We start from the raw sequence: 14761 nt of genomic DNA, 5'->3' as shown, positions 1-14761 counted from the left end.
TACCGTGGACGGAGCAACGTACAGCATACAGCCTTTCCAGGCATGCCAAACCCTTTCATTCCCATCTGTTCCCATTCAAATGGAAGCGCCAGGCAGGTGTTGATTAAAGACTGCTGTTTTAAATACTGTTTAAAACGGAAGCGCCAGGCCAGGTGTTGATTAAAGACTGCTGTTTGTAAATGCTGTTGATTAAAGACTGCTCTCTGGCTCTTCCACTGTGTGTAGCAGTCGATGAGCTCGGTCAGGTAGGACGTCCGCTTAGCGTGACGCACAATTAGCTTGTGCTTTAACAACTCTTTGGCTGAGGGTCTCTGGGAGGGAGGGAGGGAGAGAGGGAGAGGGAGAGAGAGAGAGAGAGAGAGAGAGAGAGAGAGAGAGAGAGAGAGAGAGAGAGAGAGAGAGAGAGAGAGAGAGAGAGAGAGAGAGAGAGAGAGAGAGAGATGGATAGTAATAGCAATTAAACTTTACAGTTTGTAAATACTGTTTAAAATGAAAGCGCCAGGCCAGGTATTGATTAAAGGTTGCTGTTTGTAAATACTGTTTAAAATGTAAGCACCAGGCCAGGTGTTGATTAAAGACTGCTGTTTGTAAATACTGTTTAAAATGGAAGCGCCAGGCCAAGTATTGATTAAAGACTACTGCTTTAAATACTATTGCAAACACAAGCACCAGGCCAGGTGTTGATTAAAGACTGCTGTTTTAAATACTGTTTGAAATGTAAGTGTCAGGCCAGGTGATGATTATAAATACTGTTTATGGGCACGTAAATTTTGTCCAGTGCACCTCCAGATAATCTTCAAATCATTTGCCAATACGTGACCAACCAACCAATCAAACAAAAACCTAAGTCAAATGTCTCTTGTCTTATCAGTCCACAGATGACTACTTGATGTTTAATGAGAACACGGTGACCATAGCTGTGGGGAGCAGACCTCCAGTCACGGAAACGTTACTCAAAGGGGAACGCCAAACCATCCTGCTCACCTCCACCGGAATCAAAGGGAGAGTGAGTCATTCCTGTTCTCCACTCAACAATGTCCTGAAGGGAATATTTCTGACCTTCCCCTTGAACAGAAACGTGCTGCTTACAAAAAGAAAAGCCAAAATCAGATGTATAGTGTGGTAGATGAACTGTAGGAGAACAGCGGTTGCACAGCGCTGGAATTATTATTATTATTATTATTATCATTAGTTGCTTGGAATGCAACTGCAAATGCAGCTGTGGCATGAGAACAGTTCTGTTAAACTGATCAAGTTTCTATAATCGTCATCATCCTTTGTTCTCAGAATCGAGACGTGAATGCCAAACCGGAACAAGGGAACAACGAAATCAGGTCTGTGCTGCTCACGTACTGACCAGTTAGCTCCCAGTCAGTGGGAGAGACACTGTTTGCTGGAATCTTTCATCTGGTTCCAGGCTGGTGAACGGCTTTGAAGCGGAGGTGAACATTACTGCAGGATCTAAAGACCTGGGCTTCATCCCCCAGTTTGGGTTCTCCAACTATACCCAGCTCCCGGAGGGCACGTAAGTGGGATGTCGCTCACTGTGTGCGACTGGGTTCCTGCATAAGAGCACAAAAAACCCACATAAAAAGAGTCCCACAAACGGTTAGCGGGTGTGTCTGCTCTCGGAGTGATGTCACCTCTCTGGGACGTGTTGCAGGTCGACGTTCCTCATTTCCAACAGGATGGGGCAGATTTGCGAGTACTCTCAGAGTCTGGGATTTGGTAGCTCCTACACACTCCTCATCCCCGGTGACTTCAGCTTCGGACCTGAGGTGGGTCACAGTCGCTCCGCAAGCGCCCAGAGAGAATGAGGCGTGGCGCTCCAGTCGAAACGTTTCTATGGTAACCATGGGGGCTGAAAGAGAGTGCACAAATGACCGTGTCGCATCTGCCGTCTGCAGTGTGCGAAAACCATCCGGCCAATAGAAGACATCAAGCCCAACACGGTGCACATGGCGTGGCAGATTCCCCAGTACTTCCTCATGACAACTGGAGAGGTGGTCTTCTCTGTCACTGGCCTGGAGTTCTCCTACTCACAGGTAGGGGGTGCTGTTTTGTCTGTTCTCCCTGCAGAACCCACCTCACTTCACTAGACAACTTTAAGACACGCTGAGTATCTGTCACCTTTCAGGCGCCCAGCAACATGAAGTCGGTCCTTCAAGCTGGCTGGTTGCTCACTGTTGCCGTGGGCAACATCATCGTACTGATCGTGGCTGAGGCCGGCCAGCTTCCAGACCAGGTACCTGAAACTGCACGTTAGCGCCCTCGGTGGTATCCTCGCTGCGTTTGCGCGACCTCAGCAACCGTTAACCCTTTGTTCTCCGCAGTGGGCCGAGTACGTGCTCTTCGCATCCCTCCTGATCTGCGTGTGCGTCATCTTCTCCATCATGGCTTACTTCTACACCTACATCGACCCGATGGAGATCGAGGCCCAGTTCGCCGAGGGCGGGCCCCAGGACAAAGAAGAGAAGAGCAAGAACCTAAGCATGACAGACGTCATCCCTGCCTCAGAAGACAAGAAGTCTGAGGTCAAGCAGTCCCGGATCTGAACGCCAAGCTGCCCCTCCCTCCTGCTGCGTAATAGTTTCTGCTGATCTGGGATCTGTTTTACTGTGTTCTTTGAGTGTAGGGATACTGTACTGAAAGACCTACCAATCAGGATCTTTCTTGGTTAAGGAGGCGTGGTTATTTGCCAAAAAGGGTGGAGCTCTGCGGAGAGTGAGCAATAACCTAGAGACAGCCAGGTCCTTAGTCAGTTCAGTACCCTGAACACCCTGTTTTAGTGGCCCAGTCTTACAGTCTGAGCTGTTCCTGGACCAGCATGGAAGGTCATGTTTTTGTCTAGTTTATGGGGTGTGTTATCATAGCGGGGGAGGCGTGGTTATGTAAATGAAAGCTGCTGGTATCTGTTGCGAGTGTTTGTCACGTCTCCTGTGCGTTAACGCCAGTGTATAATTGACGGAGAGTGTGTGTTAATGTGTGTGCTGGTGTTGATGGAGTGTGTTAATGCCAGTGTGTAGTTCTTGAGTGTGTTTATGTGTCATGTTTTAATTCTCTCCACATACAAAGGGCAAATAATTAAACATTTGTGTTTAATGCCTTCGAGCATAAAGCTGCATCTATTATATAGTATTAGTGCTTTGTATCTAAAAAGTGAATAAAGATGAGTAATAAAAAGGTTTTATATATATATATAAATCTGATCGAATGTAAAAATACTTCAATAAAGAACAGATCTTGAATGCTTTCATCCCAGGCTGTTGAAGCTTCTTTTTAAAATATTTAAAACAGCAACATAAAGTGAATAGTAACTTGGCATCTTTAGGATTAAGGCTTGAATTCCTTTGTTATTGTGAAACACATGAAAGAAACACAAAATGCAGCATTGCTTGGACAAAGAGCATTATTTATGATTAAAACCCTTTCATTTCATATTAAAATTAACAGTTCAACCCCAAAATGCACATTTGATAAAAAGGCAACGCGATATCAGTAATGGCCATTTGAGTGATTTGCTTTTTAAATTATGGTTTACCATCTTTTTAAATGTATTTTTTACTAACAATATCTACAGAAGCTTGTGGCCATCTGTGCACAGTGATTCATTGTTGCAAAAACCCCATAATCCAAAAACCCCATAATCCAAAAGGCATGTAAAACCAAGTCTATATACACGTGTACATGATGTCCCCACCAAGCCAGACCTGTCCTCCAGAACACCCCAACTACTGAACCCAGGTCACCCAAGGTCCTCCAGAACATGTCAACTACTGAACCCAGGTCACCCGAGACTTCAGCGAGACCACTGAATCTGCTTTTGCATGAAGGCTCAGACACCCCTCCCAAGCCTACCCTGCTCATTCATTCACTCTCACACACACACACACACACACACACACCATTCAGAACCTGACATCCTTAGGGCTGCAGCATTAATTTCTCGGTGATGTTGTGGCATTCTTAGAAGCTTCTGGAAGTGGGTGGCCACACATTGGATGTACTAGTGAAGTCTAGTGCTCTACGCTTGGCTATGTGACTTGTGGCCACTCATCTGTAACCCAACCAGAGTGTGTGTGGTGGGGGTGGGGTCGTCCACACACACCCCCACACACACACACCCCCACACACACCCACCCTCTCTGTTGTGTCTGAAGAGCCCAGAGTTTAAATAATTTAAAAAAGCAGCAGCAGCCTGAGGGACAACCAGTCCTCCAGAGGAGACATCACAGAGTCTGCTGGTGCTGGGATTGGCTGAGCTGATTCCTGAGGGAGGGGCCACAACATGATGGACATATCAAGTGAACCAATCACTGATGAGAAGAGGAAGTCCTCGTTCTGGAGAACCTGTAGGAGAAAAAAAAAACGTTTAAGAATATTTCCAAGAACTCGGTTGCTCTGAAGCTCTCATGGCATCTGCGCTGATGACAGAATTCAGGATGTGGTTTGCCAAGGCATCCCATAATGGTACTGAAGAGTGGATGTACCGTTGCAGTCTCTGTATGAGCTGGGTCACCATGGCATCAGAGATCCCTGGATATGCCTCCTCAGCAAGGAAAATGGACTCCTCCAGCTCCTCCAACACACTGGGCTTTACTGGGGTCTCACTGCCCCTCTCCTTCAGCTGTAGGAACGAACACACACACACACATACACACACACAGGGAAATCATGCTTTGGCCCTTTACAAATGAACCTCAAGTTTCAGTCTGACGAAATGAAAAATTCCTTGCGCCAGATGAGGGAATTTATTAGCCTCTCTACCTTGCTGACCGACCCCAACCCTCTACCTCGCCGACCGACCCCAACCCCCTCTACCTCGCCGACCGACCCCAACCCCCTCTACCTCGCCGACCGACCCCAACCCCCTCTACCTCGCCGACCGAACCCAACCCTCTCTACCTCGCCAACCCTCTCTACCTCGCCGACCGACGCCAACCCTCTCTACCTCGCCGACCGACCCCAACCCTCTACCTCGCCGACCCCAACCCTCTCTACCTCGCCGACCCCAACCCTCTCTACCTCGCCGACCCCAACCCTCTCTACCTCCCCAACCCTCTCTACCTCCCCAACCCTCTCTACCTCGCCGACCGACCCCAACCCTCTCTACCTCGCCGACCGACCCCAACCCTCTCTACCTCGCCGACCAACCCCAACCCTCGTTACCTCGCCGACCCTAACCTCTATTCTGTATTTTTAGGATTACAGGAAATGAACCTCAAGTTTCAGTCTGACGAAATGAAAAATTCCTTGTGCCAGATGAGGGAATTTATTAGCCTCTCTACCTTGCTGACCGACCCCAACCCTCTACCTCGCCGACCGACCCCAACCCCCTCTACCTCGCCGACCGACCCCAACCCTCTCTACCTCGCCGACCGACCCCAACCCTCTCTACCTCGCCAACCGAACCCAACCCTCTCTACCTCGCCAACCCTCTCTACCTCGCCAACCCTCTCTACCTCGCCGACCGACCCCAAACCTCTACCTCGCCGACCGACCCCAACCCTCTCTACCTCGCCGACCCCAACCCTCTCTACCTCCCCAACCCTCTCTACCTCGCCGACTGACCCCAACCCTCTCTGCCTCGCCGACCAACCCCAACCCTCTCTACCTCCCCAACCCTCTCTACCTCGCCGACCGACCCCAACCCTCTCTACCTCGCCAACCGAACCCAACCCTCTCTACCTCGCCAACCCTCTCTACCTCGCCGACCGACCCCAAACCTCTACCTCGCCGACCGACCCCAACCCTCTCTACCTCGCTGACCCCAACCCTCTCTACCTCGCCGACCGACCCCAACCCTCTGCCTCGCCGACCGACCCCAACCCTCTCTGCCTCCCCAACCCTCTCTACCTCGCCGACCGACCCCAACCCTCTCTACCTCGCCGACCGACCCCAACCCTCTCTACCTCGCCGACCGACCCCAACCCTCTCTACCTCCCCAACCGACCCCAACCCTCTCTACCTCCCCAACCGACCCCAACCCTCTCTACCTCCCCAACCGACCCCAACCCTCTCTACCTCGCCGACCGACCCCAACCCTCTCTACCTCCCCAACCCCAACCCTCTCTACCTCCCCAACCCTCTCTACCTCGCCAACCGAACCCAACCCTCTCTACCTCGCCAACCCTCTCTACCTCGCCGACCGACCCCAAACCTCTACCTCGCCGACCGACCCCAACCCTCTCTACCCGCCGACCCCAACCCTCTCTACCTCCCCAACCCTCTCTACCTCGCCGACCAACCCCAACCCTCTACCTCGCCGACCGACCCCAACCCTCTCTGCCTCGCCGACCGACCCCAACCCTCTCTGCCTCGCCGACCGACCCCAACCCTCTCTACCTCGCCGACCGACCCCAACCCTCTCTACCTCCCCAACCCTCTCTACCTCGCCGACTGACCCCAACCCTCTCTACCTCGCCGACCGACCCCAACCCTCTCTACCTCGCCGACCGACCCCAACCCTCTCTACCTCGCCGACCGACCCCAACCCTCTCTACCTCGCCGACCGACCCCAACCCTCGTTACCTCACCGACCCTAACCTCTATTCTGTATTTTTAGGGTTACAGGAAGGATTACAGCAGGCAGTGGTAGCGCAGTGGTTAAGGTAATTGACTTGTAATCAGAAGGTCGCTGGTTCAAGTGCCACAACTGCCAAGTTGCCACTGTTGGGCCCCTGAGCAAGACCCTTAACCCTCAATTACTCAAGTTGTACTCAGTCATAATTGTAAGTCGCTTCAGATAAAAGTGTCAGCTAAATGCTGTAAATATGCAATATGTAAACATTCTGATAAATTAGGAGCATGACATTTAAACGTACCTCTGTGAAGACTGGAGTAATGATAGTGGACAGGCTCTGTGATAACAGTCTCTTAGGAGCGTCCTGTAGCAGCATACATACACATATACACACAGTGAAGCAACAGGAGCTACTGGGGAAAAACAATCCCATGAAGTGCGATGTCACCGTGAGCTCACCTGGTCTCCTGCCATACTGGCTCCATTCTGCAGCTTTTTGGGATCTTTCTCCCGAATAGTGAAGATCCAGTCATCACTGGAAAAGTCATTACCCCCCGAAGCCTGTCCATCTGGCTCCCTGCGAGAGCGAGAGAGAGAGAGAGAGAGAGAAACAAACAGAGTGTGTAGGGTAGGGAGATCAAAAGAATTCACTTTAAGTGCATTTCTGATAGAATATGAAATCGTCTTTGCAGGCTGCGTCAGAACCGCTGTGAGATTACAGTTCAGGGAAGATACGGACCAGTGTCTTGGAAAGAGACGGGGATAAGGGGGGTAAAGAATTTTTCAGCACAGCTTTTAAGGGTAGAGGAACACCAGAATCTTCCAGAAGGCAGGGAGCGACGAGCTGGAATTTTCTCCTGGAATTGTGAGCGTGAATGGAAGGAGGCTCTGGCTGCTGGAATGGGGATTGTCCGTGAGGGCGAGCGAGGAGGTGAGAGGTACACGTACGAGTCAGACTCGTCCGAGCTGGACTCCTCGCGGCTTCTCTGGCTCTTCCACTGCTTGTAGCGGTCGATGAGCTCGGTCAGGTAGGACGTCCGCTTAGCGTGACGCACAATTAGCTTGTGCTTTAACAACTCTTTGGCTGAGGGTCTCTGGGAGGGAGGGAGGGAGAGAGAGAGAGAGAGAGAGAGAGAGGGAAATGGAGAATGAGGGAGAGTTAGACACAGAGCGAGAAAAAAATGGATAAAAATGGCAATTATTATTTATTAGTTATTATTTTTCTTTTTGATCTTATTTATTATTGTAATTTTCTTTGGCGTTTTTATGCCCAGGCAGCCTGCACACTCACAAAGCTGGGCTCCTTGTTCAAGCAGGCCTCCACAAACTCTCGGAGCGGCTTGCTATAATTGCCCTCCAGTGTGGGGGGGTTGTTCTTCGGGATGAGGAACAGCACCTTCATGGGGTGCAGGTCCGAGTGGGGGGGCTCACCTTTGGCCAGCTCGATCGCCGTGATCCCTAGCGACCAGATGTCTGCCTGTGGGGGAGAGCACAGACCGGGGGTGGGGGTTGGAGAGACGGGTCCAGAAGCCCAGCGTGAGAGGATATCACAGCACCTCAGACACTTCCTATTTAGAATTTTAAATTAGAAATTTAGCTTTAGATTTTTAGATTTAGATTCAGAATTTAGAATCTTTGATTTAGCATGCTTGGCATTAAAACCAAAATATAGAGGAATTTTCCCATATTATTAAAGCAGACTTAATCTAGACAGAAATCTGTGTGTTAATTTGATTCTCCCTTAAAATGATCCATCATCTACAGTCTATTTACATCATGGATACTCTGTGATCACCAAGACCGGAGGGACCATAGAAAGGTATGTTGACCCCTGCTGACCTTGGAGTCGTAGGCCGACTGCTTGATGACCTCAGGGGCCATCCAGAAGGGCGTGCCCACAAACGTGTTCCGCTTGATCTGCGTATCTGTGAGCTGGCCGGCCACGCCAAAGTCTGCCAGCTTCACTTCACCCTGCTCGGAGAGCAGCACATTCGCCGCTGGGTGAAGCACGCGCACACACACACACACACACACACAAACACATACGTTTAGCGTAGGCCTACTATTGTGTCAATTCAAATACCGACTTTGCATTGTGTCTTTTTTCGGGCAGCACAGCTTGGTGGTGAGAGTGTTTGTCTCTCAGCGCTAGGGTCTTGGGTTCGAGTCCCTCTCTGGATGGAGTTTCCATGTGCTCCGTGCGTCTGTGTGGGTTTCGGCACATGCTACACCAAGAACTGTGTTCAGCACATGGTACACCAGGGGCCCAGTCCCATGCTCAGATATAAGCCTAATTGTCTCTGCTCTCTAATTCTGAGTTCTCTGACATCGTTACCGTGGGCAGCCCTTCCTGCGGTGGAACGGGAGGCTGTACCTTTAATGTCTCTGTGAATTTTCTTCTCGGAATGCAAGTACTCAAGCCCCTTCAGGATCTCGCGCAGGATGGTGGCAATCTGCGTCTCGTCCAGGGCACCAGGCTCCAGCTGAACGAGACAGACACAGATGCGGCACTCAGCCTGGGGTCCAAACACCTGAACCCACAGAATCCCCCTGGTCTCCACCCCACTGTCTAAAAGGGTCTGCAGCCCAAGTACACAGATAACATCCCACGCACACTGGGTTAGGAGGGTGAGTTTTTATACGCCATAGAAGCTCTTTGTCTTATTTCAGTCCGTAAGCACCTGGAGCCGACCCACAACTCACCAAGTCCAGCGCAGAGCCTCCACCCAGATACTCCATGATGATCCACAACTTTGTGCCCTGAAGAGAGAGAGGGAGAGAAGGACAGAGAGCACAGGGGGGAGGGAGAGAGAGAGAGAGAGAGAGAGAGAGAGAGAGAGGGAGACGGCATCAGCTGAACAAACACTCCTCCTCACTCATAAAACACACACACACACACACACACAAATCCACAGACACACACACAGAAGCGCACACACGCGCAAATCGACACACACACAGAAGCGCACACACACACGCGCGCAAATCCACACACACACACACACACACACACACACACACACGTCTAATCCCTATCCCTCATTCCTGTGGGACTGGAGGCTGATCTGAGTGGGTGGGGAGTCCAAAAAAAGCATGGAAGCATGAGGTGGTCTGAACTGTGTTTACACCTAAACGCAGCACATTAAAATGCCCAATCCAGATCCCAAGCCAACGATCTCCTCCTCCAGCGGTTGATGTCGAGCCCTCCAACAGGCACAGGGCGTGGCTCCCAACCCCCTCAACACTACTGCTGTTCACCCTCCCCACTGACCCCACCATGACGGGAAGCGTTTCTACGCAGGTTGCGACACCGCGGAGCCTTGCTGTGTCCGCGCTGCACAGTAGCATCCAGCCCGTCTGGAGGACGGCCGTGTAGCGACTCTGATGTGCCTTGAATTCTAGCGCAGTCTGGGGTTGGCGACAGCCGCCCGGTGCACCACCGGGTTCAGCCGTCCTCCCGGCGCAGACAAGGAGACCGAGCGGCGCAAATCAAAAGCCTGCAGGCTCTTGACTCTTCACCCCTCACACGTTTCAGCATGCAGACGGCCAGACTGCCAAGCAGGTCTGCCAAGCGCACGCTCATGCATTCAAACTGAACTACTGATATATATCAATATCACTAATCCCAGTATCGTTATAATGTTTACGAGGTGATGTATTGTGCAGCCCTAACCTCTCTCTTGGAGGGGTGGGGCCTCCTCCTTCCGCTAAAGCGGCTCGCACCTCCTAAAGGGAGGCCCGTGCCTCGCCTTCACACTCAGACCCATTCTCATGTCTTACGGAACTGCCAAAGACAGCGTCAGTCTGCTCTACTGGGCCAGAGAGTGTTTTGTTGTCTTGTTCCTTACTAGAGCAGCTCAGCTCCAGCACAGGGGTCGCGTACGTGCGGCGGGTTGCCATTAAACGGCTCGTCACGTACCGGGGAGGCCTCGGGACGGGTGCCAAATTCAATAACGCACATCTGTAAAAGACACCGTTGTGTGTGATGATTTACGAGAACGCAGGACCGTCCCACTTCACACTCCGCTCAACCAATCAGCCGAGCGCTGGGACATTACGCGTTGAATCGGGTGTTTCTGGAGCAAACTGTAAAAACACTGCGCTGGTGCAGCCCACTGGGAGTACGCCCGAGCGTGACTATCCGACCGGCCCCGCTCACTTTGAGGTAGGAGCCGTAGTACTTGGTGACGTGGGGGCTGTCGCACTGGCTCAGCACAGTGATCTCCTGTTGGATATCCTCAATCTCATCCTCCGCCTCCTCCAGGTCGATGATCTTGATGGCCACCACCTTCTGCGTGCGCCTGTCGATGCCTTTGAAGACCTCGCCAAACGAGCCCCTGCCAATCCGCTCCATCTTGTTGAACAGCTGCTCGGGGTCCGCCTTCAAGTTCTGGGACGATGGGAGAGAGAGAGAGCGAGAGAGAGAGCGAGAGAGAGAGAGAGAGAGAGAGATCAACGCCTCGCCGCTACAGACCTTCCGGACATTCCTGCCCTCGGCTGAGTCTGCGGAAACGGCCCCCCAGGACAGAGCTCACCACTGCCATTATGATCAATACAAAATTATGCTTACATGCTCAAAGAACTCAGATAAATCAATTATTTTTGTAGACAAGTCCTCAGACCTACTAATATTTAGAAATATCCCATTTGCCCCTATTTACATTTTTAAGAACTGTGTTAATATCAAATAAATATTATTTGAAGGGTAATGCGCACACTCCACTAACAGTAGACTTTGACTTGATTCAAATGTTTCCCCTTATGCTTTAACCCTGAACGACCTCAACTGAAAAACTCTTCCAGCTGTTTGTTATAATGTCAAAGGTGCTTTGTGAAGCAGTCTGAGGCTGAATTGCTCTAGAGAGTTCTGGGAAGCTCTTCTGAGCACTGAAAGAAAAAAAGAAGCTGCACTCAAACCAACTTTTGGACCCATACTGCCTGTCTACTGGTATCGTTGGTATTTCAGAGACGGGAAACCACTAGCACAGCTCTCTTCTTCCCGTTGGAGACATCTCAGCACACAAAAGAACCGTCAGAGACAAAAAGCAGCAACAATAATGGACGTTTAAAGTAATCGTGATCCGAAGAACGACAGCGCAGTTCATCTGCTCCGCTTAGCCTGGTCTCTTTGCTAATTTTCCATCTCATCCTCTGCCAAGGGAAGACAGAGGCACATCCAGAGATGGCCAAAGGTCACCAGGGCGACCCAGGATGTTCCTTCACCCCTGAGGTTTTCTCTAAGGAAACGGTCTAAGCATCTGAGGGATGCAACCGGGGCAAAGCCTAAGCACATGGTAGAACTTCAGCAGCTCACACCAGCAGCAGAGGATTCTGGGACGGGAAACACTCAGGGGTGGGGAAATAGCCCAGCAGCAGAGGATTCTGAGATGGCAAACACCCAGGGTTAGCAAATACCCCCAAAAAGGTGTGTCCCCCCTCCCCCAAACCCAAAACACCTATGAGGGAGATGCAGGGGGAGGGGTCTAATGGCCTGTGACTGACAGGGGTCTTCAAAAATGATCAGAACATTAGGTCATTTTTTTCTCATTGGGGGGCTGAGGTGTGATCTCTGTTCCTGGGGCTCTGACAGTAGTCCTTAGCAACAGTGCTCCATCACGGACAGCAGACCACGCCGTGGTCACCGTCACTGACCCTTCACCTTCAGATGTTGGAACCAGAGGAACTTCCCCAACTTCTCCTCTGAAACTACCTGCTGCAGGAGACCTCAAACATCCTAAAAAAACCAAAACAGGCTACATTTAATGAAATCTACAAGGTGTAGAGTTCACCTACAAGACACCTCTACCACATATCTGAACATAAACGAACACCTGTAGGTGACGTTGAGCAACACGGGTGCACCATGGCGACAAAGCTGAATCAGGTTAAAGGACGCTGAAAATTCTCTTTACTAGAATCCAAATAGCTCTGAGATGGAATGTACTTTGAAGGCGAGAATACTTCAGCCCTCAGAGGTTCTGTAGGCTTTGTCTAAAGCTAACGGCATATCTGCTATGTACACTTTAGGCTGAACAATACAACAATGAGAAACACGTCCATTAGGATAGACGATCATTCGTCACTAATGTGACTGGTGCTCAACTCGATACAAACGTACAAAGATACAAACGCATTTTGTATCCTGTTCTTTTTCTTAAGAACTCTTTTTTTTTTCTTTTTTTTTTTACAGAGTTCCTGTTATAGCACAGCAAGTAGCATGATGTCTTAAAGTGACCTGTAAGTGATGGAGAGAAACACAGACAAGGCTTTAGCCATGAGGCCGATTTCCAGTTTCTGTCTCGATCCATCATGCATGCACGCGCGCGCACACACAAAGTAGCCTCTCTTTACCACTCCCACACACATTCAGTTACGAGACCTTCCGTCCCCACACGGACAGGCGCACGAGCCAAGCCGTTCTCTCAGTTCATCTCTACCTGCCCTGTGGTTTCTGCCTTTGCAGGTGTTGAGTTACATGACGCAAGACTTGCCACACAGGCGATGGTGCAGTCAGGTGGAGGCATAGGCTGGGTTCTCTCCATTTTATGGTGCTGAGGGAGCCCGGCCTGCAGTGATCATGACCGGAGAGACAAACGGAAAGCCAAGGAGAAAAGCGAGAGAGCGAGAGAGAAAAAGAGCACTTCCTCTGCGACCAAGCAGGAAACGTGAGATTTTCACCATACCAGCGCACATGGTTTCAGAAGGTGTGAGCTCAGACTCAGAGAGGGAGCGGCCTTGTTGCGTTCCTACAAGGAACCTTCTCCAACGCCACCGCATTGAGCCAAAGGGCCAGCTCATGTCTGGACCCGTCGCAACCAGGCTTAGCGGCGTCGGACGCGCTACAGTTGCTCTGGTTACAAGTGCATGTGCACAACTACCCAGCTCTGACTACCATTATATACCATAAGAGCTTCTCTCTCCCTTTCATGGGCTGATCTGTGCTCATCCTACATCACTGTAGCCTTTCCTATTGTACACACACAAACACACAGTTCTGCTATTAGCAAACACATCTAATGGGCCTCTTTAAAGGTGCCCCTGCAGCAATGACTTCACTGTCTGTATAGCGGACCGCTGGTGTCCGCAGTACTGGTGTGTGCTAGGCTGACCCAGGTTGTTAAACTGGACAGCACGTGCACTACCAACCAACTCCTAAAGGCGAAGTGGACATTTTCATCTGAATAAAACACTGACGCTTAGAAATGGAAGTTGATGTGCGACACGTTCGGTTCCTTAAGAGACTTTTAAAGGGTGTGAGAGCGCGCGTGCGGTACCTGCATCCCCGGCAGACCCCCCTGCACCGGCGAGTGCGCCATGACGTCACGTACACCTCACGCGTGTTACGAACTTCGCGACGTCGCCCTCCTGCACCGCGGTTTGATCCCGTGATGATTACGAAGCCGCGATGATGATGATGATGATGATGATGATAATAATGATAATGATGAAGTCGCAATGATGACGAAAACAACATCCACGGAGAAACTGCAGGTCCCGCGGACGAAGAAAGAAAGACGACTCGCGCAGAACACGCACGTCTCCTCCTGCGGTCCGGTCCCGCGCGCCCCACCGCGAGCTTTTTACGCAGCCACGAGCCAACGATCAGACATCCGCTCGGCTCGGGGGGGGGGGGGGAGGGAGAAAAATGACAAAGTTTCTATACAAAGATGAAGATGAAGATGAAGGTAAGTGATGTGTCCGGGGACGCGACAGTTACTGTCGTCGTTTTCTCCTCTCACGGATCCTTTTCGACTCGGCGCGCGCCGGTCTGCCTGCTGGCCGCGCGGCCTACGGACTGTGCGGTAACCGCGACGATGGCGCGCGGAGCCAAAGACGTCGCTCGCATCCGGTGGCTAAAGAAACGGCGTCGACATCGTCCACTTCCTCATATCCTTCACTACGCTAAACGCCCAGCTCGCGCCATCTTGTCGACGCTGTCACTGTGACGTCAGGGCGGAGCCGGATGCGCCAAGACACGCCCCTGCGCGCGGGAACCTTCCGGAATTACATTATTGTTGTTCTTCTTCTTGTTGTTGTTGTTGTTATTATTATTATTATTATTATTATTATTATTATTATGCAGCTGCGCTATTTTATACCTGCGCCTAATGTTCCTTCCTAAAATGATTATTTTACCGACTTCGACTTTTTCCCTCAGTTCCTTTTTATTTTGAAGACACCGTTGTCAGCGAAAGATTTTAATCTTTTCAGATGTAAGATTTTTGGTCGTTTTTAGCG

At 50.8% G+C, this 14761-nt stretch overlaps 2 protein-coding genes across 3 annotated transcripts in view; one reads left to right on the top strand and one right to left on the bottom strand.

Moving 5' to 3' along the window:
- The window catches only part of slc15a1b (solute carrier family 15 member 1b), a 9961-nt gene extending 6699 nt beyond the window's left edge, over positions 1–3262 (top strand). The window contains exons 16-23 of the mRNA XM_081710362.1: positions 1–40; positions 872–1006; positions 1288–1334; positions 1418–1525; positions 1664–1778; positions 1908–2045; positions 2138–2245; positions 2334–3262. The exon at positions 1–40 is cut by the window's left edge and continues 77 nt beyond it. Coding sequence (XP_081566488.1) covers positions 1–40; positions 872–1006; positions 1288–1334; positions 1418–1525; positions 1664–1778; positions 1908–2045; positions 2138–2245; positions 2334–2555 — 913 coding nt within the window. The 3' untranslated portion in view covers positions 2556–3262. The remainder of the gene's footprint in view (positions 41–871; positions 1007–1287; positions 1335–1417; positions 1526–1663; positions 1779–1907; positions 2046–2137; positions 2246–2333) is intronic.
- A 129-nt stretch (positions 3263–3391) lies between these two features.
- stk24b (serine/threonine kinase 24b (STE20 homolog, yeast)) lies at positions 3392–14507 on the bottom strand. 2 transcript variants are annotated; one of them, XM_027018454.3, is made up of 11 exons: positions 13798–14503; positions 10683–10913; positions 9227–9283; positions 8898–9006; positions 8363–8520; positions 7815–8000; positions 7472–7617; positions 6983–7100; positions 6825–6887; positions 4491–4627; positions 3392–4350 (listed from the first exon to the last, which is right to left on the bottom strand). In XM_027018454.3, the coding sequence occupies exons 1-11, from the start codon at positions 13837–13839 to the stop codon at positions 4314–4316; spliced, it is 1284 nt and encodes a 427-aa protein (XP_026874255.2). In that variant the 5' UTR covers positions 13840–14503; the 3' UTR covers positions 3392–4313. The 2 variants fall into 2 exon arrangements, with proteins under 2 accessions (XP_026874255.2, XP_081566491.1); XM_081710365.1 differs by lacking the exon at positions 9227–9283 and having other exon boundaries at positions 13798–14507.
- Positions 14508–14761: the final 254 nt, after the last annotated feature.

The sequence above is a fragment of the Electrophorus electricus genome, chromosome 3 (assembly GCF_041902795.1).
Source record: "Electrophorus electricus isolate QZ-2024a chromosome 3, ASM4190279v1, whole genome shotgun sequence".
In the NCBI taxonomy this organism is placed as follows: domain Eukaryota; kingdom Metazoa; phylum Chordata; class Actinopteri; order Gymnotiformes; family Gymnotidae; genus Electrophorus; species Electrophorus electricus.
The sequence above is the reverse complement of the archived record's forward strand: the minus strand, read 5'-3'. Positions and strand labels throughout refer to the sequence as shown.

Coding starts and splice junctions, on each gene's coding strand:
- stk24b (XM_027018454.3), bottom strand. CDS start 13,839: ATGGCGCACTCGCCGGTGCAGGGGGGTCTGCCGGGGATGCAG. Junction 9,284..10,682: donor ACTACGGCTCCTACCTCAAA/GTGAGCGGGGCC, acceptor CTCTCTCTTCAG/GGCACAAAGTTGTGGATCAT. Junction 8,521..8,897: donor AATTCACAGAGACATTAAAG/GTACAGCCTCCC, acceptor TGCTTCACCCAG/CGGCGAATGTGCTGCTCTCC.